This window comes from Ornithorhynchus anatinus, chromosome 3 (genome assembly GCF_004115215.2).
Source record: "Ornithorhynchus anatinus isolate Pmale09 chromosome 3, mOrnAna1.pri.v4, whole genome shotgun sequence".
Classification (NCBI taxonomy): domain Eukaryota; kingdom Metazoa; phylum Chordata; class Mammalia; order Monotremata; family Ornithorhynchidae; genus Ornithorhynchus; species Ornithorhynchus anatinus.
Window position 1 is genome coordinate 29,265,043 of NC_041730.1, and position 27,789 is coordinate 29,292,831.

Here is a 27,789-nt window from a genome sequence, read left to right on the forward strand (position 1 = left end):
CCAGCTCTGCCATGTGCCTGCTGGGTGACCTTGGGCAAGTCACTTCATTTCTCTGTGCCTCTGTTACCTCATCTGTAAAAGGGGATTTAAGACTGTGAGCCCCATGTGGGACAGGGGCTCTGCCTGACCTGATTAACTAGTATTTACCCCAGCACTTAGAACAGTGCTTGGCACATAGTAAGCACTTAATAAGTACCATAATTTTTATTATTACTCTTCAGGCCCAGAACCAGTCACCAGCTGTGTGCTGCCTGCCCTCTCAACCCCCACCCTCTCCTACCCTAACAAACCACCAAAGCAGACAAATCTTTTCTGTCAGAAGCAGCAACAGCCTTCTTCATCACTCTAATTGCAGTGTGGTTTGCGTTCATCAGGAAAACAGTAGGGATTCTAAATTAAATTCTAGCATGCAATTTATTCAAAGTGTAAAAAATGTATAGGAGTTGCCTGCAGACCTGTCTCTCACCCATTCTTCTCAGAGCATCCCTGCTGTTTGGCTTAGCCCATCGATTGCTGCTATTCTCACCGGCATGCTCCCATTTTGCAGATGGTGACGATAAAGCAAAGGGAGGTGGCAACTCACCTGATGCTGCAGCCAGGACCATATCCTAAGTCTTATGCCCAGTCGACCCGGCCTGACTTTTCTTCGATATTTCCTCACGATCCAGGTCACCTTCCTGCTGTCCTTGGTCATAGGGACCAAGTGGATAGATAAAAAGAGGTCGCAGGAGTTCCATTTTGATGTGGACAGACAAGCCGGCATAAATTTGGCTGAAAACAGCCTTATTAAAGTCTTAATCAATAACTCAGACCATCCGTCAACCCATCCACAGGGCCTGACATCTTTCCTGAAGGACATATCACACTCAAACCGATTGCGTGCATAGGTTTCTGTCTTCTCAGAGAGTCCCCCATCCTCCCCCCAGCTCCTGCCATGACCGTTCCTCATTTGCAGGAATCAAAATTAAGATGTCGAAATCAATCTAAAGTTGAGAGAGAGAAGAAGCGATTAAACTGCAAGGTCTAGGCAGAGCAGACTTCATTGATTTTCATAAGCAACTGTCTTGTTGCTGAATACATCTTCGGTCCAGCTCTTGCAGGGAGATAAGTAGTGCTGATTCAGACCTCTGAGACTTCCTCCTCAGAGGACATGATAGGACACTGCCACAGGTCCCCCTCCCATTCCTGGTCCCGGTAGAAGCAACTTGGCCTATTGGAAAGAACACGACCCTGGGAGTCAGGAAATGGGGGTTCTAATCCTAGCTCTCCCACTTGCCTGCTGCATGAGACCCTTTGCAATGTGCTGAATTTACCTGTGGTTCAATTTCCTCATCTGTAAAATGAGGATTCGATACCTGTTCTCTCTTCCCCTTAGACTGTGAGCCTTTTAGGAGCCGGGACTGTCCGGGCCGCCTATATTGTATCTAGCCTAGCAGTGCTTGGCATGGATTATATTTTTTAAAATATCAAAAATATTATTATTAAGATTATTAGTATGGGCTTTCCTAGGCTAATCTAGCCCATCTTCTCATTTGACTTGGATGTGAAGTTAAAATTCCACAATAATAATAATAGTGTTAAGTGCTTACTATGTGCCAAGCACTGTTCTAAGCACTGGGATAGATACAAGCTAATGAGGTTGTTCCATGTGGGGCTCACAGTCTTAATCCCCATTTTACAGATGAGGTAACTGAGGCCCAGAGAAGTTAAGTGACTTGCCCAAAGTCACACAGCTGACAAGTGGCAGAGGAGTAGGGATTAGAACCCATGACCTCTGACTTCCAACCCCACGCTCTTTCCATTAAGCCATGCTGCTTCAACACACATGGCCTGTTGACCAGAGTAGAGATAATTTGGGAATTTGATATGCAACACCCAAGGAGCAAAACGGCAGTCCAGGCAGGCAGAGATGCTCCCTTTGGTGGTGTCTTGTACTCCCAGTGGGCCAATCTGACTTTCTGCAGTTCACCAGAACAGAGAGGACAAAACAGAGCTACTGAGATCTGACTGCCTTAGGAAAGGAAGGAGGCAGCCAATATCCTTCAGAGAAAATGAGACTTTTCTCTAGTACAGGTGGGAACCTGGAGATTTCAGCTCATTCCTCTCTCTTTGAGGTTCATTCTGCCTGCTATAAAATAATATCATTCTTCTTCAGGACTCTCTCAATTGCTTCATCCAGTGCTCTGCACAGAGTAAATGCTCAACAAATACCACTGATTGATCAGTTAACTCTTTTTTATGGTATCTGTAAAGTGCTTACTGTATGTCAGACACTGTATTAAATGCTGGGTAGAACAAGGTAATCGGGTTATATTCAGTTCATGTCCCACATGGGGCTCAGTCTTAATCCCCCATTCTCAGATGAGGGTACTGAGGCACAGAGAAGTTAAATGACTTGCCCAAGGTCACACTGAAGACAAGTGGCAGAGCCAGAATTAGAACCCAGGTCCTTCTGACTCCCAGGCTCGTGCTCTTTCCACTAGGCCAAACTGTTTCTCTCTGTGAAGAAGGCTGGGGCCACATATGAAATAATTTGCAGGCCAGGAACAGGAGGCTCTGGCTCTTAAAGGTCTTCACTTGATGCCACAGAAAGCAAGCTGATTATTAATTCACTGCTCTTTCCAGTGACAACTATAACAGTAATAGGTCTGAATGACAACTTTCCCTGTGACACTTTTCAATGATAAATTTTGTCTTTTAACACAACAAACACAGCAACAAACTGAATTTCTGGCTCATGGTGAAATTGGTGAGTCTCCCCTGTGCCCTACCCTGATAGTGTAGCTCCCAAAGAAAGGACACTACAGAGGGAAAAGCAACAGAAGCACATCACTGAATATCTTTTAAAAACACTGTTATTACTTTTTTGTACAAACAACTTTGGAATAAAACATTCAAAGAAACAGCGAGAACAGTGTATGTCAATATAAACAGAACACGAAAAGGGAGACAAACAGCAGGATTTGGAAATTAGAAGTACAGTGAGTAACTGACAATTACCCATACTGTGGAGGACATTTGCAGCAGTATCACGTAAAACCTCGACAAGGGCGAATGTAAAAGTTTATTCAAGAGTAGAGAACTGGAAACCACAAATCTTTCCAGTTTAACATTGAATGTGGCCCAGAACACACTCACGGACTGGTTTCCACAGAAAACACCAATTCCAAAAGAGAGAAGTAGGATGGATAGTGAGGAAGGGAAAATCTGCATTGCATCAGAATTATTTTAACTCTAAAATAACAGAACAAGCAAGCATGAGGGAATCTATTTCACAGAACAGAGCACAGATTTTTTTTTTACTTGTTTCTGTAGATGTGGGTAGTGTGTGAAACCCCGCTTCTTGCTGGAAGTCGATGAAAATTACTGCTGGCCATGTGATTACCAATTTACATATATAATCACAGCGTTAGTACCCTTATGTGTAAAACATTCAGTTTAAAAATCCCAATCTTTAATAAAAACATTCCTGTGTTCTTTTCACCGTTATTAGTTTTTCCTTCTCTATTAAGGTTGTCTTTCCTAAGATACCTGAAACAGAGGAGATCAACTCAATGCACTATTAATTAAAACTGGAATGCTTCTCCCAATCAACCACCAGAATCACCAATGGTCCCTTCAACTACTTCAAAAAGGGGAGGAAACAAAACCAAATGAACTAGAGGAGTTATGCATTAGGATGAAGCTTTTTTCAAAAACTCACACTTAGAATAAGAACTTTCCCATTATCATGAGCAGAGTCAAAACATGATTAAAATAATGTCCCTCAAAGGGAAAAGAAAGCCAACCCACAGCTAGTTTTCCTTCATTAATCACATAGTGGCCAGATGTTTCACAACTTCAGATTTATTCACTAAAAAAGAATCCACAAAACAAGGTCAATTCAGCGAGCTTACTACTGTTCCTTCCCTGCAAGTCTCCCCCTACCGCTAAAATTTTAATGAATGTCCAATATGCCATCTGAAGCACTTTATCTAGGGAGAAAGACTTGAGTGATAAGTTCTCCAAGTAAGAGCTTCTCAAAGTTCTACCAATTGAATTCCAGTTGTCTTAGAAGTGGTGTGGGAACACCACCCTCTGATGTGATGATGCACGCACTTCTATCTTGGGAGAGGCCAGCAGACTCTATCAGAAATCTGCAGTGATCTTCTGCATCCCCTGGAGTTGGCTGATCCTTCCGCTGTTCCCAGAAGAAAGCTGGGGTCCCCCACCCCACGTAGACGCCTATATTGAATCTCCACAAACACACAAACACAGAGACTCAGATCAGAGAGAAACATGTCCCTAGTTCTGCGTCCTTTGAGAATACGATAAATAATAACCCCAAAGTGCAACAATGCACAAATTTCTAGCACACAGGTTAATCTAGTGTGACTTGTTACCAAAGGGCTTTCCTGGCATTTTGATGGCAAAGGCACAATCTCCTTTTATATCTTTGGACCGCGTTAAAAAAAAATACAGCTCTTCTATACACATATAAATAGACCCTTATCCAGAAGGGAAAAAATAAACACACCATTTCAAATGCGTTGTATCAAAAGTTCAAATGGAGCACCTTGATTCCAATGTATCTCCTGACTACATTCTCCAGAAACAGAAAATGTTAGGTTGCGGGGGCCGGTCTGGGGAGAGGGGAGAAACCTGGGACCCATCAGCTTATGAAGAGAGGAAAAGTGGGACCCGGAACCATTGCTATTTAGACCCTGCATACGAGAGCAGGCAATCCTGGACACAGAGAGAGAGAGCCTTCTGGCTACCAGGAGTTCCCACTTACTAAATGCTTTTTTGCTGTCACGGGGGTCTAGGGTTTCCAAACCATTTCACTCACGGCTCTAGTTCAAGGCTTCTGGGACTTGAATGGCCAACCAGGAACATAGATTTTGAGTGCCACTGATTTGGATGAGGAAGAGTATAATCAGCTGCCATGGTGAAATGGAATTGGGCAGTCTAGACCGAAAGCTGGTCATATGACAAAGGAAAGTAGCCTCCTAGCCCACTCTGAGGTACAGGCATGCCCGGCTGAGTTGGCAAATGCCTATAAATGGGACAGTGGAAACCAGCACAGCTACCAGTTTTTGTGTTCTTCCTAGGGCACTTTGCACTTTCTAATGCCTAGAAGAGTGCTTTGTGATTAGTTCTCTTCAAAAAGTTTCCTGATGCTGATGACGATGATTGCAGTAATTCCCCCAAACCACATATCTTATAAAGAGATTTCCAATGTGGAATGAACCCAACCTGAAGGTTTTCCAGTGTTGTTCAGCTGTCCACGATGGACACGAGATTGTCCTACCGATTTTCTTTGACCTTAATCCAGAGCACCTATTATAAAACCAGGCACTTGGTTTATACTTCTAATGAATGCACATGAAGAATAGAGAGTTCAAAAACAAGCCAGAAAAAAGTAACTCTGGAGTATATTCCTAAATGAGCAAACTGTCCTAACAATAGCGGCTCTTTGTAAATGCCTGCCTCTAATATTTCTCCCTGATAGCATTTGCTTGCCCAAACCAGAAGACTGTGATAGTGGCACAGCCAAGTATCATTTTGGTGGGGGTTTTCTGTTCTCCAAAGCAGAGTACCCAGCACTTAAATATCACCTCTCATCAAGACACCCAAACACTGTTTTCTCTTGCTGTCATAAATGTCCAGACTTCCATAAGATTCAAACGTCAGCATCGGAAAGCAGGAGAGACATGAGTTGGTGCATCTGATTTTCTAGGCTGGAACTTAATTTGCATCCAACAAAATAACCTAAGGGAGACTATGGGTGACAAATAGGTATTTATCAGGTTCCAGTAAAAATCTTAAAACATGTCTACCAAGGTGTTAGAAAAATATCAAGCCTCCTAAAAAATGAAAAGATAATCAGCCCTTTAACACATCTCCTTGATAGCCACTAAAGAGCATGACGAGATTAACATGGTAACAAGCCCCAGCAGAGGAACCTATATGGACTTTAAATAATTGTAGTTTACATATCCCGCCCTGCTGTGGAGCTGAGCAGAGAGTCACTAGGCTCTGGTGGTCTCTCCTGAGGTGCGTAGAGGTGGTCTGGGCTGCCGGCGCTGCCTCGAGGCTGATCGTCTTCTAGGCCCAGGAGGCTTCCAGTCCCCGGGGGCTCGGCGCTGGCTGTGCTGCCGGCCCGTGAGCGATAAGGAGGCAGCTCCGTCTGGCTTAGAGTTTCAGCTTCCGAAGAATAAGGAGGAGGAGGAAGGTCAAACCATGGGGGTCGGCTGGTAACAAAACAGAGACGGGGTGTTACAGGCAAGTTGCATTTGTTACAAAACATGAATGCACTGACAAGTGAGTTTTCATAAAGGACCAGGTTTTTCCCCTGACAGAAAAAAAGGCAATTTTGTGGATATTGGAAAGCCCCGGTTTGAAAAAACTACAACTCGGAGAAGGAATGAGAACACCATCCTTTCACTGAATATCAGTGATCGTCAGGTAGCCTGTAACCTCGTCCTATGCATGACTGCATCCTGAAGGGCTCCAAGTGGGATATGTTCTGTTAGGTTACATCAGTGTTCTGCAATCACAGTGGATTGCAGTGGAAGGACACAAAAACCAGGCAAGTCTATACTGTAAGGTCACTATGGGCAGGGAATATGTCTGTTTTACTAGTTATACTGTATTCTCCCAAGCACTTTGTACAGTGCTCTGAAAACAGTAAGTGCTCAATAAATATGACTGACTGACCAGTAGTGCTGGGATTCAGTTCTTGGACATTCTCCTACCGTTTGGTTTCCTGAGCACTAACACAGCCGAAGAGAAGCACGTCTTATGGTCACTCTAATGGGCAAAGCCCTGTGATCAATTTCTTCCTATAGTGCTGCTAAGCTCTGGTACTGTGGACAAGTCACACAGTCTTCCTGTTCTGTACAACAGGGTTCCATTGTCTATTTATCAACCCCCAAATGGGATGGGGAGCAAGGATGGACTTTGAGTTCCAGAGAGGAGAAGTGCTATTCAAGGGTCGTGAGACTTTCCCTGGCACAACCAGGTCTCAGACAGGGCCCGGGTGCAGCCATAAATCCTTCCGGTAGGTACATCTCCACAGGTGGGCAGCAGGCAGGCAGGCAGGCCGGCTGAAAAGTACAAGGCTCTGGGGCAACATATTTGAATATCAGGAAATCCATCCAACAGATGGAGGTGGGCGTTAAAAGTTGGGGGTGGATAAGGAAGAAGCATCAAAAAGAGTTTCCAAGTGAACTATTCAACAGCTCAGCAGTCACTCTCCCTACTGTCTCGGCTAAAACGGCTCCCTGAAGACAGACAGAAATATGCCTTCGGCTCTGGCCGGTCTAACTTTGGACTCAATGAGTACACTCAAACGGATTCCCCCTCCTCCCCTTAGGCTCCAGAGGTGTCCTGCCCTTTGCTCATCGGGAAGCTGGCTCTGGTCGACTTTGACAGTTCGGTGAGTGATCACTTTTAAACTGGATCTGGTCTGGAATCAACTAAATTGCTAGCAGCAGGCTGCTCCTTGGGAAAGCGACTTGGGTATGCCCCCACACCACCCCGAGAGCCTGGAGATGCATGGGAGTGGTGGAGAGCAGTGTTGAGCTGGCGATTGCTAAATTCTGAACACCAGGGAGAAGGGGATTTAAGCTTTTGGTTTCCACTACAAATCTTGGCTTCATAGGCAAGATACTACTTATGATGCTACTCAGCATTACAATTTTGAAAATGAGTGGCCAGACAATGATGGAGTTTTGGACAAGGAAGAACTTTTTCATTATTATTATTCCTGAGGTGAATGGACATTCTTCACACATATGCTCTGAGTCCTGCTAAACTAATAATAATAATAATCATGGTATTTGTTAAGTGCTTATTATGTGCCAGGCACTGTACAAAGTGCTGGGGTAGATACAAGGGAATCAGATGGAACACAGTCCCTGCCCCACGTGGGGCTCACATTCCCACCCAACAGTCTTTGGGTGTCTTGGGTGCAAAAATTCCCATTTTACAGATGAGGTAACTGAGGCACAGAAAAGTAAAGTGACTTGCCCAAGGTCACAAAGCAGACAAGTGGCAGAACCAGGATTAGAACCCATGACCTCTTGACTCCTGGCTCCATGCTCTATCCACTATGCCACGCTGCTTCTCAAACTGGCCAGTTTGCAGGGAAAGCTACAGGAAGTGACACCACATAACAATAACTCATTGTTGGCAGGGAACGTGTCTACCAACTCTGTTATGGTGTACTCTCCCAAGCACTTAGTACAGTGCCCTGCACACAATAAGTACTCACTAAATACAGTGAATTGATGATAATAACAAAAATGGAAGCTTAAAGGGCTTTACAATCAATGTTTCAGTCACCTCCCCACCACCTCTGCCACAGATGCAGTTTATATCTCCCTTGTCATGGGTGGGGGAACTGAGTCCCAGAGAGGGAAAGACTCAATCTTCTCTTCCTACCAAAATAAGATCAGAGAAACAAATCCACGGTCCATCCACAAGCCAAACGACAAAGCTTCCGATCCCTACCTTTGGTCCAAGACGGCCTCCGAGTAGGATGGGGGGGACTCCAGGTCCACAGAGTTGTGGTAGACCCGGTTAGACACATACTGGACCCCGTTGTTGACATTGTAGGTGACGCTGCAGTGGTGCGGGTGATCCAGAACAACCAGGCGGGACAGCAGCACGGGGTGCTGGAGCCGGTGCACGGGCAGGGTCATGAGATTATTTCGCTTCCTTTGGTGGTGAAGAACCAGGGCAAGGAGCGCCACCACCAGTACAAAGATGACCGAGCTGCCGATGATGGCGTAGGTGATGCTGGGGTAGTACAACAGTTGGTTCCCTGGGGTCACATACACCTGTCCGCTGCCCGACTCTACGAGAGAGAGACAGAGAGATCTCTGTCAGATGGGTTTCATCTGTTGCATAAATGCGGCAATTCACACCTCTGAGGAAGTGGCATAGTGATCCTGTGGCACTATGTGTGTGACTGGGAGTCGAAAGACCCAGGTTTGAGTCCCAGCTCTGCCATTGGCCTCCTGTGTGACCTAGGAAAAGTCACTTATCCTCTTTGGGACATGATTATCTCATCTGTAAAATTAGTATAAAATAGTGAGCCCGTGTTGGATAGGGGACTCTATTTGATCTCAAAACCTTGTGTGATCCCAGTTCTTAGCACAGATTAAGCATTTACTAAACGCCAAAATCATAATTATTCCTACTATCTGCCCCTCACTGAGAGTTGCCACAACCACTGCTTTGACTTCTGGATCAAGTGATTAATCCATGGTATTTATTGAGCACTTACTGTGTGCAGAGCACTCTACTAAGCGTCTGGAAAGTACAAAACAATAGAGGTGTTAGATGGGATCCCTGCCTACAAGGAACTTTTCGAGAGCGGAGACAGACATTAAAATAAACTAAAGGAGGAGAAAGAGCAGTATATAAGGATATACGTAAGTGCTGAGGGGTTGAGGGTGGGATGAACTTCAGATGCGTACAAGTTAGGGATCCAAATATGTATGTGATGCAGAACAACAGGTGTGTGGGTTGGGGATGGGGGGTGCGGGGGTAATGAAGGCTTAGGGAGAGTGTCTTGGAGGAGGTTTAATTTTAGTCAGTCTTTGAAGGTGGAGAGAGTGATGGTCTGTCCAATATGAAGGAGAAAGGAGTTCCAGGCCCGAGAGAGGATGAAAGCTAAGGACTGGATGAGTTTTCTCCTTCCATTCTGACTGGTCAATCAATTTACTGAACCCAGAGAGTAAGGGAGCATATAGACATACTGGGAGTCCTCCTCAAGTCCCACTGGACAGACCAAAATCCAAATGCTTTCCAGAGATGTGTCAAGGATCAAGAAGACAGCAAATAGCAAGGGGGATGAGACAGTGGGTTTTGGCTGCATGTGGAGTTGAGGAACAGGAGAAGCAACGTGGCCTAAGGGGAAGAGCACAGGCTTGGGAGCTTGGGAGTCAAGAGGAACTGGGCAACTCTGGAGGCAAGTCCCAACTCTGCCACTTGTCTGCTGTCTGACCTCAGACAAGTCAGTTGACTCTTCTGGGCTTCAGTTACCTCATTTGTAAAATTAAGATTAAAGCTCTGAGCCCCACATATGACATAAACTGTGTTCAACCTGATTACCCTGTATCTACCCTAGTGCTCAGTACAGTGCCTGGCACATAGAATGTACTTAAATACTTTAAGAAGAAAAATCAATCCATCAATGGTATTTACTGAGCACTTACTGTGTACAGAACCTGTATGAAGAGAGAGGGAGTTCTGGGCCAGAAGGACAAGATGAACAAGGGACTGGCAGCAGGACAAACAAGATAGAGGTACACTTGAGTATGTTGGCATTAGGGGAGTGAAATGTGCGGGCTGGACTGTAGTAGATCAGTGAGGTAAGGTAGAAGAGGGAAAGGTGATTAAGTGTTTGAAAGCTGATGATATGGAGTTTCTGTATGGTCCATGGGCAGGGAATGCATCTACCAATTCTGTTGTACTGCATTCTCCCAAGCAATTAGTACAGTGCCCGCCACATAATAAGTGCTCAATGAATACCATTGACTGAGTAAAGGAGAGGTCGTTGGGCAACCACTGAATACCATTGATTGATTGAAGCAGAGGTGTGGGGAGATATGGACTGACTTTTTTTTAGAAAAGTGATCTGGGCAGCAGAGTGAAGGATGAATTGGAGAGGAGAGAGGAGGCAGGGAGGTCAGCAAGAAGGCTGATACAGTAGTCCAGGTGGCATATAAGTACTTTATTCAGCAGGGTAGCAGTTTGGATGGAGAGGAAAGGGAAGATTCTAGAGGTATTATGAAGGTAGAACCAACTGGACTTGGTGACAGAATTAATAAATGGGATTGAATGAAAGAGAAGAGTTGAGGATAATGCCAAGATAATGCCAAGGCATATGAGAGGGTGATGTCTACGGTGCTAGTTAAGTCAGGAAGAGGAAAGGGTTTTGGTGGGGAGATAAATGGTCCTAAAAGGGTTTTAAGGAGATGTATGTTGCTTGGTATATAGGGTTGTTTGTCATCAGGGGCTATATTTCTGACTCACTTCCTGGACTATCTAAAGGCATGCACAATGGGCAAATGGCTTCCCACATAGCATCCTTTGATGAAGGAACACTAAGGAGGGTGGTCACACACTCCCATTTTAAGATGTTGTGGCTCTTTGGTAAATCTCCAGCTATCATTTAGTCAGTCAGGGGATTTTATTCAGAAATTGCGGCTAGTTTTGCAAATCCTCTCTCCCATTCACCAGGTATTCACCAGAACATCAGTGGGGTGGGAGGAGTGACTGAGGAGCTCCTCTCCATGCCTTCTTGTGGGCAGAAGTAGCCTCCAACAGTGGAAATACTGGAGAGGAGATGGGCTGGGGGAAATGATACAACTCTTCCCTTCCCTGAAAGAAGGTCAAGAGGGACTCAATCAATAGTAATTATTGAGCACTCACTGTGTGCAGAGGACCACACTAAGGGCTTGGAAGAGTACAATGCAACAGAGTTGGCAGACATGTTCCCTGCCAAAAACAAGCTTAAAGGCTAGAGGGACTGACTGAGCACTTGTGTGCAGAGCACTAAATTGAACAAAGAAATCAAGATGTGAAGAAATCAGAGGGCACTGAAATGTTTGCCCATGAGACCATGAGGCTATGAAAAAGAAGGGCCCTCGTCAACTCCAAATGCTCCCCTTTCTATCTCCTTCCAACTTCAGAAAACCTTAGTGACTCAGTGACAAGGGAAAGGGCCAGAATCCCTGACCAATCAGCAGACTTTCTTTTTCTTGCTCTTGCCCCATTTATCTTCCTGGTATCTCCATTCAGTATCTCCCTCCTATTCAGCCTTCCTCTTTGTCTTCATTTTCTCATTTAGCTGTTTTATTGTTAATGGATTAAGAAGACTTTCATTTCACTTTATGAAAAAGCTCTGACCCTGAATTCTCCAGGAGAGGTTCTATATATAGAAGTTTAATAAATAAAAGGCTTTAAGTTGAAACTGTATAATCATCCGTTCTTTTATCCTAGACTTAATATGTGTCAAATGGCTTCCAGAGAAAATAAACTTGGTAATATCAACCCTATCATAACTGTGAAACAGACACTTCCCTTGCTGGTCCCCTCACAGCCTAAACCAAGCTCCGAAATTTTTCCAAGTTCCCACGATGATCGTGAACAGCCTGGAATGAAGATTGTCACTCGCACTGCCAGCTCTCCCATTGAACCCATTTAAACTTGGACATCTCTGCCCTCCCCACACAAACGTGAGGGAATGAAAAGCTACAAAGTCTCTCAAAATTGCCAACTCACAGCTTCTCGATTTATTTTGTTAAAAAGAATCAAATAACATCTCTGTAAATCTAAAGTGGTCGGAACCTGTTTAATGTCTCATGTCAAAGGCAGAACAGTGGGTGATTTCTGCTGCACGGGCAGGCAGAAATCTGACATTTTCTCCCCAACCCATAGCTGTCAGTCACTACCCTGAAAAATGGACAGTCCTCTTTTGAAGTTGCCTTGGGAGTCTGTTCTCCTGGTGATAGCATTTGGATAACTGAAAGCTGGTTAGGGTTTTGTGCATCTGATTATTCTGAGATCCGGGTTCAACCTAAAATATCCCCTGCCCTCCCGTGCCTCCAAACTATCTGTACTTGATTTGCAACAGACATGGGGAAATAAAACACATTTCTGAGTGTCTCTTGAGTATTGCAATTTCTTCTCTACTTGAGGAAACTCTCTTGCTTGTCTAGTTGCCTTGGTAGGTAGAGACCACGATAATCTATGATTGTTCAGCTGATCAGTGACTTAATTAATTACCTGTGGGACTTTCCAAGACAACCACAGCTATTCCTTTGTTCTACCAAATGGGGTGCATTTTCATGAGGCAAACAGATCCGAGTAGAATTTTTAAAACATTAATGTCTGTGTAACCAGTTGAGGTTTTAAGAGTCCATCTGGGATGCCTCTTTAAAATGGCTCGAATGTAAAATGTCTGTATATCATAACCATCTCGTTTCCATTTCTGAAAGCAGACTCTCTCCAGATTTCTCCGCTTTGGCAGAAGTGCAGGTACGAGTTTATGCACTTGGGAAATTATGACGTTATATAACTCCACAGTGCTTGGTATGGCTTTCATTCTGCATTCAAAATGTCATCTTTTATTAAATCATTACCTGGGCTAACTTTCCTAAAATGTTTAATTCGCCTCCTGGACAATTACCATTATTATAGCTGTCTTGTGCCCTAAATCCTAAGTGCATAAGCCAGGGAAATGAAACTTTACATGCTCACGTTCTGTCATTCAAATTTTGAGGTCTCCTAGAAATAGATGACCTCAGCTCTAGGAGGTGGGGACACATGAATCACATTGACCGTACACCTATTCTGGTTAGAAGAGGAACTTGTATCTTTTTTCTTCTTAGCACTGACCCATAACCACTAAAGAGGTGAGAGTGTGCCGGAGCAATTTGGAACACTGTGAGGGTAAAACAAAAAGTGCCCGTGTGACTGTTTTGGTATAAATGATTAGAATGTGGGCAGCTCTGGCAACCTAGCCACACTAGCTCCCACTGCTCTAGTTCTTTAGTATGAATAATAACAATAAAAATAATAATATAGTATCTACTACGAGACAAGTACTGTACTATGTGTTAGGGTAGTAACAAGATTATTAGGTGGGACACAGTCTACTGGAGAGGGAGAACGGATCTCTGTGCCTCAGTTACCTCATCTGTAAAATGGGGATTAAGACTGTGAGCCCCACGTGGGACATCCTGATTCCCCTGTGTCTACCCCAGCGCTTAGAACAGTGCTCGGCACATAGTAAGCGCTTAACAAATACCAACATTATTATTATTATTATATTGAATCCTCATTTTACAGGTGAGGAAATTGAGACGCAGACAAATGTTAAATCATTTCCCAAGGTCACTCAGCAGGCAAGTGGCTGAGCTGGGATTAGAACCCAGGTCCTCTGACTCCCAAGTTCTTTCCACTGGGCCCCCCTGTTTCCTTCACAGCTGATCATCCTCACAGCCAAGAGCCTTGGGTAGCTTCTTGAGAATGAAGCCTCAAGCATAGTTATACTTTAAGATCATACCCATCCCCATAATAAAATCCCACCCTAAGCACTCTCTCAGGCACTTAGTACAGTGCTCTACACACAGTAAGTGCTCAATAAATATGATTGACTTTCTTCTTAAAGTGCCTTATGAGAGGTAACGCGAGCCATCCAAGATGCCACCAGTGAATTTTTCCATCATCTCACTCACTGCCTCTTTCCTTTGAGGGGGCAAACTGCAGCAGGGAAGCCTTTGTGGGTGGCACTAGATCCTGGGGTGGGTGCATGAGGGCATTTAAGGAGCAAGACTCCACAGGGTGAAGCATGCAGGAAGTGCACGTGCAGCCTTGGGTTGGGTGTTCCCCTTTCTGCTTCCCCCTTCTCAGTCAGAGAAGCAGTGTAATCTAATGGATAGAGCATGGGCCTGGGAGTCAGAAGGATGTGGGTTCTAATCCTGGCTCCGCCACTTGTCTGCTATGTGATCTAGGGCAAGTCACTTCACTTCTCTGTGCTTTAGTTACCTCATCTGCAAAATGGGGATTAAAACAGTGAGTCCCATGTGGGACATGAACTGTATACAACCTGATTACCTTGTAACAACCTCAGCGCTTAGAATAGTGCCTGGTACATGGTAAGCATTTAACAAATACCATAAAAAAAAAATAATCACTCCACCAAACTCCACAGGTGCATAAGCCAAGTTTCCTCACTGACTGCATGACTTTCACTTCTCTCTTCACTCTTTTTTCCTCACCAAGGGGGCGGGTCTTTGCCTGCAAAGCCTTTTGGTTGGAGTGCTCTAATTTGCAGGCAGTCATTAACAGGTCACTCTCGCCCCGTCCATCCCAGTCTGCACTACCCACTTGTTGCTATAGCAGCAGGTGCTATTTTGACTGTTCTAGTAATATGATGTTTAGTTTCACCCCGATCCACTACATCCGATCACTACACCCCAATCACTACATTATCTCTGTGCTGTCTCATTATTATTACCATTGAATTTAGGTGCATATTATGAAGAAAGCACTCTTCTAATGTCAGGGGTAGATACAAGCTAATCAGGTTGGACACAGTCCCTGTCTCACGTGGGGTTCACACTCTAAGATGGAAGGAGAACAGGTACTGAATTCCCATTTTAGAGATGAGGAAAGCAAGGCACAGAGAAGTGAAGGGACTTACCCAAGGTCACGTGGCAAGCAATGGGCAGAACAGCTATTGGAACCCAGAGCATCTGACTCCCAGGCCTGTGCTCTTTCCACTAGGCCCTGCTGCTTCTCATCAAATTACATTAACATTATTCAGTTGCATTGTATGATGGGATATCTTTCTCCAGTGGAAATAGTATTGCCACCATATCACTTCATTACTTTCCTCCTCCCAAGGGCTGAATACAATGGACGGCACCCAAGCCACTTCAATTACTTCTACTGTTATTCAAACCACTTTCACATCAGTTAGAAAGTCTCAGCGGGGTTGGAGATAACTTCTTAGATAGGGGTTGCTGTTATCCTCATTTTGCCGAGGAGGAATGCTTCAGTGCAGAGTCGTTAAGAGACTTGCCTGTGATCACAGAGCAAATTTGAAGAACCTATATCTCCTGCAGGAAACTACTCAAAGCGCTGAGGAAAGGTGCCAAGATGTTACTTCAAACATGGTTCTTTGTGGGTTGGTTGCCCCCAGAAGATTAGCATACACTGCACAGGCTCCAAGTAGCTCACAACAGAGTTGGAAGCCTACATTGAGTTTGACACGATACCGACTTAGACTATGCTTTTCAGCAGTGCTGCTGGTTGGTGTTAACTCTCCAAATCTAAAGCATCCTAAAGAGCAAACATGTTATTCACAACCTTGAGACCAGCTCTGTGGGGCGGGAATTAAATGAATCTCTATATAAGTTGGGAGTTATATATATAAACAGACACTGCTTCAAAAGTTCCTATCAAAAATAATTTAGCCCCTTCTGTTCTGATTTAAGTGAGAAAATTTGATTGGGAATGAAGGTATCTGGAGAGATAGCACATGTCAATCAATCAATGACATTTCTTGCTGTATTAAGTGCTTGGGATAGTACAATACAGTTGGTCCCTGCCCTCATTCCTCCTGAGCCAAAGAGACCAGCCCAGAGAGAACCCTGAGAAATAACGAGAAAATCTGAGAGAAAGAAAGACTTCCTCTTGATTGTAAGTTTGCCGTAGGCAGGGAATGTGTCTACCAACTCTTTTATACTATACTTTCCCAAGTGCTTAGTACAATGTTCTGCACATCGTAAGTACTCATGAGTACGGTTGCCTCTCTGCCTGGGTCTGAGTTCGGCTCCTCAAGTGGAACCCAGGGGTCCTTTGAAATCCAGGCCCAGCACTCCCAAAAACAACCTTCCTGAGGTGTCTCAGTACCAGAACTATGGCCTGTTGGCAAACCCTACTAGGGCTTCTGGCAGGGAAAGAGGTAGGGTTTTATGAGATTATAGAGTTTTACTTGGGGAATTGGTGGAGGGAGGATGAGGGGGAGCTTCAGAAGTAGACCAGGACAAAAAATGGAAGTTAGCCATCACCAAGATCTGGATTCATGGGACAGACATTTCTTTGCTCAGTGATCTTAATCACATATTTTGTACAGTGCCCTGTACACAGTAAGTGCTCAATAAATACAAATGATTGATATACATTGTTTAATTCCCTCCTGTGTATTTTCCCCAGTGCTTAGCATAGATGTCTGAACACGACAAGTGCTTGATAAACACTATTACTACTATTTTTAAAATGGTATTTGTTTAGTGCTTGCCATGTGCCAGGCACTGAATTAAGTTCTGAAGTAGATACAAGCTAAGTGGGTTAGACACAGTCCATGTTCTAGATGGGGCTCACAGTCTTAATCCCCAATTTACAGAAGAGGGAACCGAGGCACAAAGAAGTTAAGTTGGCACATAGCAGACAAGTGACAGATCCAGGATTAGAACCCAGAGCCTTCCAACTCCCAGGCCTTTGATCTATCCACTAGGCCACGCTGCTCCTTACCATCAAGGAGTAGTTTTAGTGCCCTTCTAAAGCCAGGAGCCAATAAAATAATGGCCTTCTTAAAAGGCATACCAGTAATAATAACTATATGCAGGCACTGGGGTAGATAAGATCATCAGGTTAGACACAGCCCCTGTGCAAAATGGGGTTACGGTCTTAGGGGTAGGGAGAACAGGTATTTCATCCCTATTTTACAGAGGAGAAAACTGAGGGACAAAGAAGTGACCTACCCTAAGTCACACAGTGGAGACAGGTGGTGGAACTGGGATCAGAACCCAGTTCCCCCAAATCCCACCGCCGTACTCTATCCACTAGACCACACTACCTCTACCAGGACTGGCACCCAGCTCCCAACATCCAGCTTAACCCCCGTTTTTCTTTTGCATTTTAGGATCAGATTGGAATGAACACTTGAATCACTACTCCAAGCATATCTACCATCCCAAATTAGGTGCTTATTAAAAATAAGTTTAATTTAAAGGGCAGGCTGGCAAATTAATGAATCAAAAGAAAACGTAAAAAGTCCACTGAACCATTACCATGGCAACCTACGATTCTAAAATTAACTTAAAGGAGGACTATGTAAAAATCAGCACTGGATCTGCCAGCAGTCCTGGAGACAGATGTGAACATGCTTTACAACTGGCCCCAGGCCATGGAAGAAATTAAAAGGCGGCATCTCTGCTGTGAAGCTTGGCAATGCTTCCAGGATCGTCTATGAGCCAATCTCCTAAAGATTTATTCAGAACTAGAAGAGAAACGATTTGAAAAGCTCAAGACCAAATTACACAGAAAGAGGGAGTCAACTCTCTCTGGGTGGGTTCCTGCTCTTGAGAACATTAAAGAACTTCTTGGTTTTCTGTGTTCAAGGGTAATGCCCTAGACAGTATCACCATGGGGAAAATAGTCTTAATTGCTTTCAGACTTTCTTCACTACATGAGCTATAATTAAGACATGTTTATTCTAAGAACCACTGTGGTCTTTTCAGAGACAGCCAAAATTCACTTCAACACATCACCTCTTTCATCCTTGCCTGAACCTGGGGTTGGGAGATGGCACATTCTAAAGATGGGACAGCCATGGAAAAAGGGACTTGATCAAGGTAACACTGCAGGTTATGGTTTTCAATAATCCACTCTGGAACAGAGTTAAGCACCGAAGTAGAAGTGGTCTCCTGGGGAAATTCCATTCTCAGTCTCCTTCCACCATAGCCTTCATCCCCTCCTGGAAATACACTACATCTCATCTCACTGATCTTCTTCTCTTTCCCTTCTCTCCACCAGAACTCTGCCCTTTCTTTCTTTCATATGTCGAAATAGTAATATGCTATGTGGTCAGGAATACCACCTGCCAACTATATTATACTGTACTTTCCCAAGTGCTTAGGACAGTGCTCTGCACACAGAAAGCACTCAATAAAAAACACTGGTTGACTGATTGATTTGTATATAGTTTCTATAGACTGTAAGCTTCTTGTGGGCAGGCAATGTGTCTACCAACTCTTATACTGTATTCCCCAAGTGCTTAGTACAGTGCTCAGCAAATGGTAAACTCTCAATTAATACCATTGATTGATTGATGGGTACTAGTATCATTGAACATTGTTACTTCATTGAGTTCAGGGGCGGGGGGACGAAAAGTTGCTCAGAACAGGGGGGAGTGGGGAGGAAACAGGGGGAGTGGGGAAAAAACAGGGGGAGTGGAGAGGAAACAGTGTGAGTGGAGGAATGGGAGGGATTTATGGATCCCATGGCAGAGTGGATAGAGTATTGGGCTGGGAATCAGACGGCCACAGGTTTTAATCCCAGCTCTGCCAATGGTCTGTTGTGTGACCTTGGGCAAGTCACTTTACTTTTTTGTACCTCAGTTACCTCATCTGTAAAGCAGGGATTCAGACTGAGAGTCCCATTTGGAAAAGGGACTTTGTTCAACCAATTTGCTTGTCCACCCAGTGCTTAGAACAGTGCTTGGCACAGAGTAAGTGCTTAACAAATAACATCATTATCATTATTATTATTACTAGTATCCTGAGGAATGGCTATAGATATTGTGGGGTGGCTATAACCTGAGCTAGGCCAGAATATGCATATGTCTACCCATTTGTATTAGCTGTTCTCTTTTCTTCTTGATCATTATGAACTCAAGAGCATGGACCATGTACCTCACTACTATTTAAAACTTCTTTTGTACACTGCAGAAGATTTTTGATGATGATGATTTAGAGAGTGAAGACTTTTGCTTGGCATTCAAGAGCATTTAAGCATGAATAGAACCAAGAATCAGAAGGCAGGTCAGAACTGCTGTGAGGAGCCAGTTTCTAAAAAAGGAAGACAAAATCTCAGGCATATCCTGAAAGGTTACCATTTGATCTTGAATTGATGCGATCCATATTTGCATTGGTGAGAAAGATGAACAGAAACAATCTATGACCTGACAGAGATATTTACTGGGTGCAGTTCTGGGGATCTGCATAATTCTTTCCCTTCCATTATTTAAGACCCTTGAAGAAGCTGAGGACTAGATTATAAGATCATTGTGAGCAGGGATCATGTCTACCAAGTCAACCAAACTCTCCAAAGCACTTAGTCAGTGCTCCTCACACAATAAACACTAAGTATCCCAGATTGATTGATTCACCCAGGCAGTGGACTTACATTGCTTTTGACGTAGTTTGGTAAGTGACTAAGTTTTTTTATGGGTACTTATTAAGCAATTACTATGTGTCAGGCACTATACTAAGTGATGGGATAGATACAAGATAACCAAGCTCCACATGAGCCTCACAGTCTAAGTAGGAGTGAGAATAGGTATTGAATCTCTATTCTGCAGGTTAGGGAACTGAGGCACAGAAAAGTTAAGTGACTTGCCCAAGGTCACATTGGCAGAGAAGTGACAGAGTCAAAATTTGAACTCAGGTCTTCTAACTCCCAGGCCCAAACTCTTTCCACATGACCATACGGCTTTCAATACTTTTCACTGCCCTTTTAATGATAATTGTGGCAAATATTTGTTTAGTATATATACTTGTCTATATTCACTCAATCGTATTTATTGAGCACTTATTGTGTGCAGAGCACTGTACTAAGCGCTTGGAATGTACAATTTGGCAACAGATAGAGACAATCCCTACCCAACAACGGGCTCACAGTCTAAACGGTGGAGACAGTCAACAAAACAAAACAAGCATATTTAGATATATACTTGTCTAAGAAAAAGAAGTATTTAGAATTAGTTTCAGTTTACTGCTGCAACTTAGTTGAGGGTACAGACTTTATTATCATTAATTACCATGTTAATCCAAGTACTATCCTATTCCACCTTGATTACTGCATTTACATCTTTGCTAACTTTCTTGCTTTCTCTCTCTCCCCACTCCAGTCCATACGTCACTTGGCTGCCCAAACCATTTTTCTAAAAAGCTGTTCAGTTTATGATTTCCCACCCCTCAAGAATTTCCAGTGGCTGCCTATCCACCTCCACATCAAACAGAAAGTCCTTACCAGATATATGCTTTAAAGCACTCAATCACCTTGCCCCCTCTTACCATGCCACCTTGATTTCCTACAACCATCCAGCTGGCACACTTCACTCCTCTACTGCCAACTTACTGTACCTCAACCTCATCTATCTCACCGCTGCCCTCTTGTCCATGTCATGCCTCTGGCTTCCGTATCTGCCAGATAATCACTCTCCCACCCTTCAAAGCCATATTAAAAGCACATTTTCTCCAAGAGGCCTTCCTAAGCCCTCATTTCCTCTTCTCCCATTCTGTTTTTCTGTTACCCTTGCATTTGTATTTGCACCCTTATTCCCCCATCTCTTAGCCCCACAGCACTTATGTACATACCCATAATTTATTTATTTATATTAATGTCTGTATAGCCCTCTAGATTGTAAGCTTGTTGTGAGCAGGAACCACGTCTACCAGCTCTATTATATTGAGCTTAGCACAGCGCTCTGCACATAGTGTACTCAATAGGAACGATAGATTGTTTGCCTGATTATCTAGTCCAATGTGATCCAACCCTTGCCCACAAAGAGCCTAATAATGCACTGCAGGGTTTTGTGTCTTCTCCCCGGTACAGTACACCTCCAAGCTACAGAGAAGCAGCAAGGTGAGTTTACAGAAGTGGCACAGAGATGAGTTCTTACATCACTGCTGAGCACTTTTAATGTTGGAGGAAGAAAAGAGGACGAAGATAAGGAGAAGGAGAAAGGAGAGGAAGAAGACAGTGAGGAGCAAGAAGAATGAAGAAGGGGAGGGGAAGGAGGAGAAGAATTTTGCTAGCGTCCTTCTCCTTCTGATCTCATCTACAAGGAAGGTGGCAGTGTCATCATGTCGAAAACATATTTCCCTGCTTTGACCTACAAATGGAAGTGTGACAGCTAAAGGTTTTCTCTATGATTTTCTTGGGTTAGTGCCTGCATTACAGGTAGAGATATAAAACACATAAGAAATGTTTAAAATATGCTGAATAAGGATGGCTGCATAACACTACTATTTATATTCACCACCTATTTTTACCTTCACTACTTAATAAAAATTTCAAAATTGTGAGTTTTTCAGACCCGATAGGAGCTATTCAGACAGTTGGTGCCTAACTGGATAACAAGGCTTGCAGGGTTACAAAACATGAGCTTCCTGAGCTGGTGGCATCAGCTGCTCTCTGAGATAAATATTGATAACTAGTATCATTTCTATTGCTTTTAAACACTACTGAATTGTGGGTAGAGTGCATCTTCAGAAACTACTAATTCTAAATACTTCTTAAAAAAAAGTGTTCATATCCTATAGAGTCTCTACTACAAACTATTTTTCTTTTGAGAGAAATGAAACAATAAAGCATTACAAGGGAAGTGGAATCAATATTCAAGAGAAAGAGTGATTTACTTGGAAAAAATGGAAAACCAGGGGAAAATGCCAAAACAGGATTAAAAAGCCACACATTTCCCAACTCTTGCTGTTCTGATGGGGTTGGCTCTTCCATATTCATTCTCAGTATAATGCAGACTTAATTATGCATTTTACTGAGCTATGAGATGAGGCATACAGTCTACTGTTGGAAACTACATCAGAATATCCACTGGGCCTCCAGGGTAAAAAAAATCACTCCTTCCAAGGAGCTGAAGTATTTATGAACAACTCTCACAGAGCTTTGTTAACAGGCAGGATGCTGGAGATTAGAGTCATCCTTAGGGCATCTTCAGAGTCCACTTGTGCTTGATAAAAGCTCTTCTGACAGAGGGAAAAGCACAGGAGGAGAGTTGAAGCATCAATGGCCCTTGAATAACCAAACATTGAGACTGAAATCTGTTCCCCACCTACACTCACTCAGACACCAAGGATGTGTAAAAGAAAATAGTAACCAAAGTGTGCAGGTGAAATTCCAATGCTTCACACAGGGCCATTTGTAGATGCCTTGCAGCCCTGGGCCAGCAGCTATTTAGTGGCAAGAGCACAGGTTTGGTAGTCAGAGGTTGTGGGTTCTAAACCCAGGTCCGCCACTATCAGCTGTATGACTTTGGGCAAGTCACTTAACTTCTCTGTGCTTCAGGTACCTCATCTGCAAAATGGGGATCAAGACTGGGAGCCCCACCTGGGCCAACCTGATGACCGTATATCTACCCCAGTGCTTAGAACAGTGCTTGGCACATAGTAAGTACTTAACAAATACCATCATTATTATTATTATTATTGCCCTGGGTTTAGTTTGGAGTGGATTAAAGTTAAGAATCAGACTGGCCTAGTGACTACAGCAAGGGCCTGACAGTCAGAGGATCTGGGTTCTAATTCTGGCCCTGCCTCTTGTCTGCTACGTGATCTTGCACAAGTCACTTAACTTCTTTGGGCCTCAGTTACCTCAAGTGTAAAATGGTGAGCAAAACTGTGAGTGCCATGCGGAACAGGGATGTGTCCAACTTGACCAACTTGTATCTACCCAAAAGCTTAGAAAAGTGCTTGGCACATAGTAAGCGCTTAATAAATACTATAAAAAATGAAGAAAACCTCACTTTGTTCTCTCTCTCTCTCCCTCTCTCTCTCTTCAGATATGGCATCACACTGAAACCTGGAAGGATGTTCCCTAATTCTACCATGGCAGTCCAGCTAAAATGTGTTCTAGCAGAATGAAGTGTAGGTGATTCAGAGTTGGCCCCCGTGGAATCCCCCAAATGGTTTTAGTTTCTAGAGTTCTGCTCCTAAGGCTATGCTTGACTGCACTAATTGAACATCCCATGATGTGCAAAAAAACAAAACTTGGGCTAATTATGTTTTTTTACTGACTTTAGAGGAGAGAGATTCATAATTAGTCATGATTACAAACTCCTGTTGTGGTCTGAATATTCCAAAGCTCTTCTGGAACTATTCTACAGGGTGTCCAGATAGGAGATAAGAGATCTGTACAACTTTCTCTTGAAATGCAACTATCTTTTAAAAACCACTCATCACTTTATTTAACAATTCATCCCTTCCTTTGCTGAGGCTTATGCAGTCCAAAGAATCATGGGAAGTTGATTTTTTCTTGGTTCCTTTTCTGGTAGGAGCAAAGTGGACCACATTTCATAGGGTTTTAACTACTCCTTTAAAGTATAATAGTAAAAATGCTCATTTTAAGGCTGGCTGAAAAGGCCTGTCCTTTTTCTTTTCCACCATGGATAGTGCAACTCCTAGACTATCCCAATAACACTCACTTAGTCTTATAGTATATGGGCATCAATGTATAATAAGCACCATTTTCCAGGCCCATGAGTTTCCCCAAAACAAGTGACAGAGGACTCAACCTGTACAGAGACAACACTGTGTTCTGGGACTTTCAAACTAAAGTGCAAGTTTCATTTCAAATATAGGAATCCAAGCAGAACAATTCCCAGATGAGCTGGTAACATGGATTTCCTGACTCGGAGGGCAATCAACAGAGAACTCTGAGCAGTAAGCTGCACATGCAGGCCAGTGCCCAGCCAGCATCTGAATGGAGCCTGGAAAATGCAAATTATAGCATAAGGGAACTTTAGCCATTGGTAATTTATGGGAAAATTGGAGAGAAATTGTTCATTGTAACAGTACCCAACGAAGGACCAGAGGTGTGAGCTTGATTTTCCTGGGACTGCAGGGGATCTTTGATTACTATCACAATCACTCTCACAATTCTACAACAATGGGCTGTTTTAATAGGTGTCAAAAATAAAAGTTACCTCCACTAACTGCATAGCTGCAGGGAAACCTCAGGAAAGAATTCCCCCACCAAAGTTTTTAAAAGGTCCCGGTTGAGTCAATCCCATCTACCGCATCTTAACTAATAGGCAATTTTACACAGCTCTAGACTGTGGGCAGACCACGGTATTCGAGGATGGAGGTAAATCGCAGGTACATAAAAGAGCAGAAGCTGATCTTTAGCCATAATGCACAGACAGGCGGCTCAAATTTTTCTTGTAGATGTCTTCAGTGAGGCATTCTGATACTAAATCAAGATATCTCTGTACCTGGGTGACTTTCCAGATGCTTTGCTTCTATTTGATATACATATTATAAAAAGATTTAGTTTCATTCGAGCAATTTTCACATATATAAATTAAGCAAAAAATTGCTTTAATTACCAAATGAGGAAGCTGCTTCACTTGGCAAAAGGTTTGATCCATTTTTGATATTGGCAATCTGGCATGCAGGCTTCAGATGGGGTTTTTCTTGCTAAGCCATTGAGTTTAATGATAATAGTAAGGGATTGCAGATGTTGATTCATTACGGCTGCCATTGTCACTGCGGCTAGCCCAAACCAGTCAACATAAATCATATCGTATTCCAGAAAGCAGCCCCACCTTTAAAGGAAAATAAGATAAAAGAAACCCCAAAGTAATCATTTTACGTGACCCTTTAATTTGGAACAGCTGGAAGGACGTTCGGTAGGTTTGCTCACAGTTTTGTATGGGGGAAAGACTGAGCGACATCAAGCCTTTGATGAATAGAATGGAAATATGGTAATGCACTATTTATGGGAATATCTATTTTGTACTAATTAATTTCACTGTAACCACCCTATTTCTCAGGTGAGGGAATGGTCAGCCCTGGATTTCTGTCTCAGATTTTTGCTTTCCGAATGAAAGGTGGAAGAAGTTTAATATCAAGCTGGGTTTATCTTCTATCTACTGATACTAATCTCCTAAAATGAGATTATAGGTTTTAAGATCTGTGGCTCAAAGGGTCTTGCCTTGGCAACTGCCAAAGGTTTGTACAGTGCTAGGGTTCTCCAGTGAATGCCAGAGACACGGCCAGACACAGTTGAACTCTTGGGTTCAACTGAGACAAACTTGTAGGCATTTTTTAGTCCACGCTTCAGTAGCTCATCGCTACCTACCTCAAACACCTGAAGAGGTAACAAATGTCATTTCTTTTTGGGGGTTTAAGTTGGACTCAGAGCTCCCTGAAACCCACAGAATTGGATAAAATTGAGTGTGCCCAGGAGGCTCGGGAAATGGCAGAAGCCCTAAGCAAAGCTATATTAGGAAATGCCTTTTATCATATTTTGGGATGAACCTAGTTTTCCGTGAATTTTCTGAGTTTAAAGAGATTAAAACAAAATTTTAAAAAAAGCAAGTTCTATGCGCTAAACCAGCTAAAAGTTTAATTAAATACAATCACTTGCTGTGCTTTCCTTCCCAAACAGCCTCATGCATATTCATCACTGTAATTATGGCAGTAGGAAAACACACACACATATGCACAACTAATTATGCCACCCTCCCCATCTTCAACATGCTGGAATTTCTGCATAATTATTGCTCAAATTAATGGCAAGTTAGTTAATACTGCACTTAGTCCTTTCAGACACGATTGAAAATTATTTGTTTTAAAGCAAGTCATGGTGGCAAACATGGTGCACCTGACTAAGGCTTACATTAAAACACTGTTTATTTCATAAAACTTGTTTCATGAAGTAGTCAGAGACTATTCTCACAAGCCTATGGCAATGGCCATGCCTCTCTCCCTATATGCACAGTCCTCAACCCACGATGAGCTTTCTTTTAAAAATATTTAAAAGGTATTTGTTAAGTGTTTAGTATGTGCCAGGCACTGACCAAGCACTGGAGCAGATACAAGACAGTGAAGTCAGCCACAGTCCCTGTCCCACATTTGGCTCAGAGTCTTAAGCCCCAGTGCTTAGAACAGTGCTTGGCACATGGTAAGGGTTTTCAAAATACCATTATTATTATTTTGCAGATGAGGTAATTGAGGCACAAAGAAGTTAAATGACTTGCCCAAGGCGTTACAGCAGACAAGGGGAGGAGCCGGGATTAGGACCCAGGTTCTCTAACTCACAGGCTTATGCTTTATCCACTCTACCATGCTGCTTCTAATAAAGGATACTGGCAAAAATAAGAGTATACTTCACTCTGCCACAGTGCATTCATTCATTCATTCATTCATTAGTATTTATTAAGTGCTTACTGTGTGCCTGCTTTCACTACTTATTTTGGTGAGGACACTGGTAAGGAATAAATGAAGTTTTGCCCAGTAATGTGCCTCTGACTCACCTGAGTGCTTAGTGCTTAGATAAGAGAACATCGCCTTGATTCCATTTATTTGCTATTGTTTTAATGAGATGTTCATCCCTTGATTCTATTTATTGCTATTGTTCTTGTCTGTCCGTCTCCCCCGATTAGACTGTAAGCTCGTCAAAGGGCAGGGACTGTCTCTATCTGTTACCGATTTGTACATTCCAAGCGCTTAGTACAGTGCTCTGCACATAGTAAGCGCTCAATAAATACTATTGAATGAATGAATGAATAAATAGTATAGTGCTCTGCACCCAGTAAACACTCAAATACCACTCAAGTGGCATGCAACAGTATCCCATGTTGGAACGGATGAATACTACAGTCCACGTTTTCCTTACCACAAGAATCTGAAATCAATCAATGAATGGTATTTACTGAACACTTACTGTGTGCACAGTACTGTTCAAATCTCTTGGAAGAATAAAATACAAGAGTCGGTAGACGTGTTCCCTGCACAAGTAACTTATAGACTAGAAGAGGAGACAGACATTCAAGTAAATTACAGATATGTATATAAATGCTATGGGGCTGAGGGTGGGGTGAATATTTAGTGATTAAGTGCTTAAAGGGTATGGATGCAATTGCACAAGGAGAGGGAATTGCACAGAGAAGCAGCGTGGCTCAGTGGAAAGAGCACGGGCTTGGGAGTCAGAGGTCATAAGTTTGAATCCCGGCTCTGCCACTTGGCAGCTGTGTGACTGTGGGCAAGTCACTTAGCTTCTCTGGGCCTCAGTTCCCTCATCTGTAAAATGGGGATTAACTGTGAGCCTCACGTGGGACAACCCGATTCCCCTGTGTCTACCCCAGCGCTTAGAACAGTGCTTGGCACATAGTAAACGCTTAACAAATACCAACATTATTATTATTATTATTATTATTAATAGGGGAAAAAAAGTCTTAGTCAGGGACAGCTTCTTGGAGGTGATGTGATTTTTCGAGGGTTTTGAAGATGGGGAGAGTGGAGACTGGTTGGATACGGGTTCCAGGTTAGAGGGAGGACATGGACAAGAGGTCGGCGGTAAGATAGGTGAGACTGAGGTACACTGAGTATCTTGGCGGAAGAGGGGCAAAATGTGCAGGTTGGGTTGTATGCAACCCCTACATTTATAGATGATGTGGACGTATCTCCAGGCTACCTATATTTTATTTCTAGCTTCTTTAACTGAAAGTAACTGGTGCTTCTCCCCACTCAGGCACAT

The 27,789-nt window shown here is 43.2% G+C and overlaps 1 protein-coding gene across 3 annotated transcripts in view; it reads right to left on the reverse strand.

Moving 5' to 3' along the window:
• Positions 1-2,837: 2,837 nt before the first annotated feature.
• The window catches only part of LDLRAD3 (low density lipoprotein receptor class A domain containing 3), a 174,940-nt gene continuing 149,988 nt past the window's right edge, over positions 2,838-27,789 (reverse strand). For all 3 annotated transcript variants that reach the window (XM_029061142.2, XM_029061141.2, XM_029061144.2), the window contains exons 5-6: positions 8,497-8,842; positions 2,838-6,233 (exon numbers count right to left, since the gene is read on the reverse strand). In XM_029061142.2, the coding sequence (XP_028916975.1) occupies positions 5,972-6,233; positions 8,497-8,842 (608 nt within the window). In that variant the 3' untranslated portion in view covers positions 2,838-5,971. The remainder of the gene's footprint in view (positions 6,234-8,496; positions 8,843-27,789) is intronic.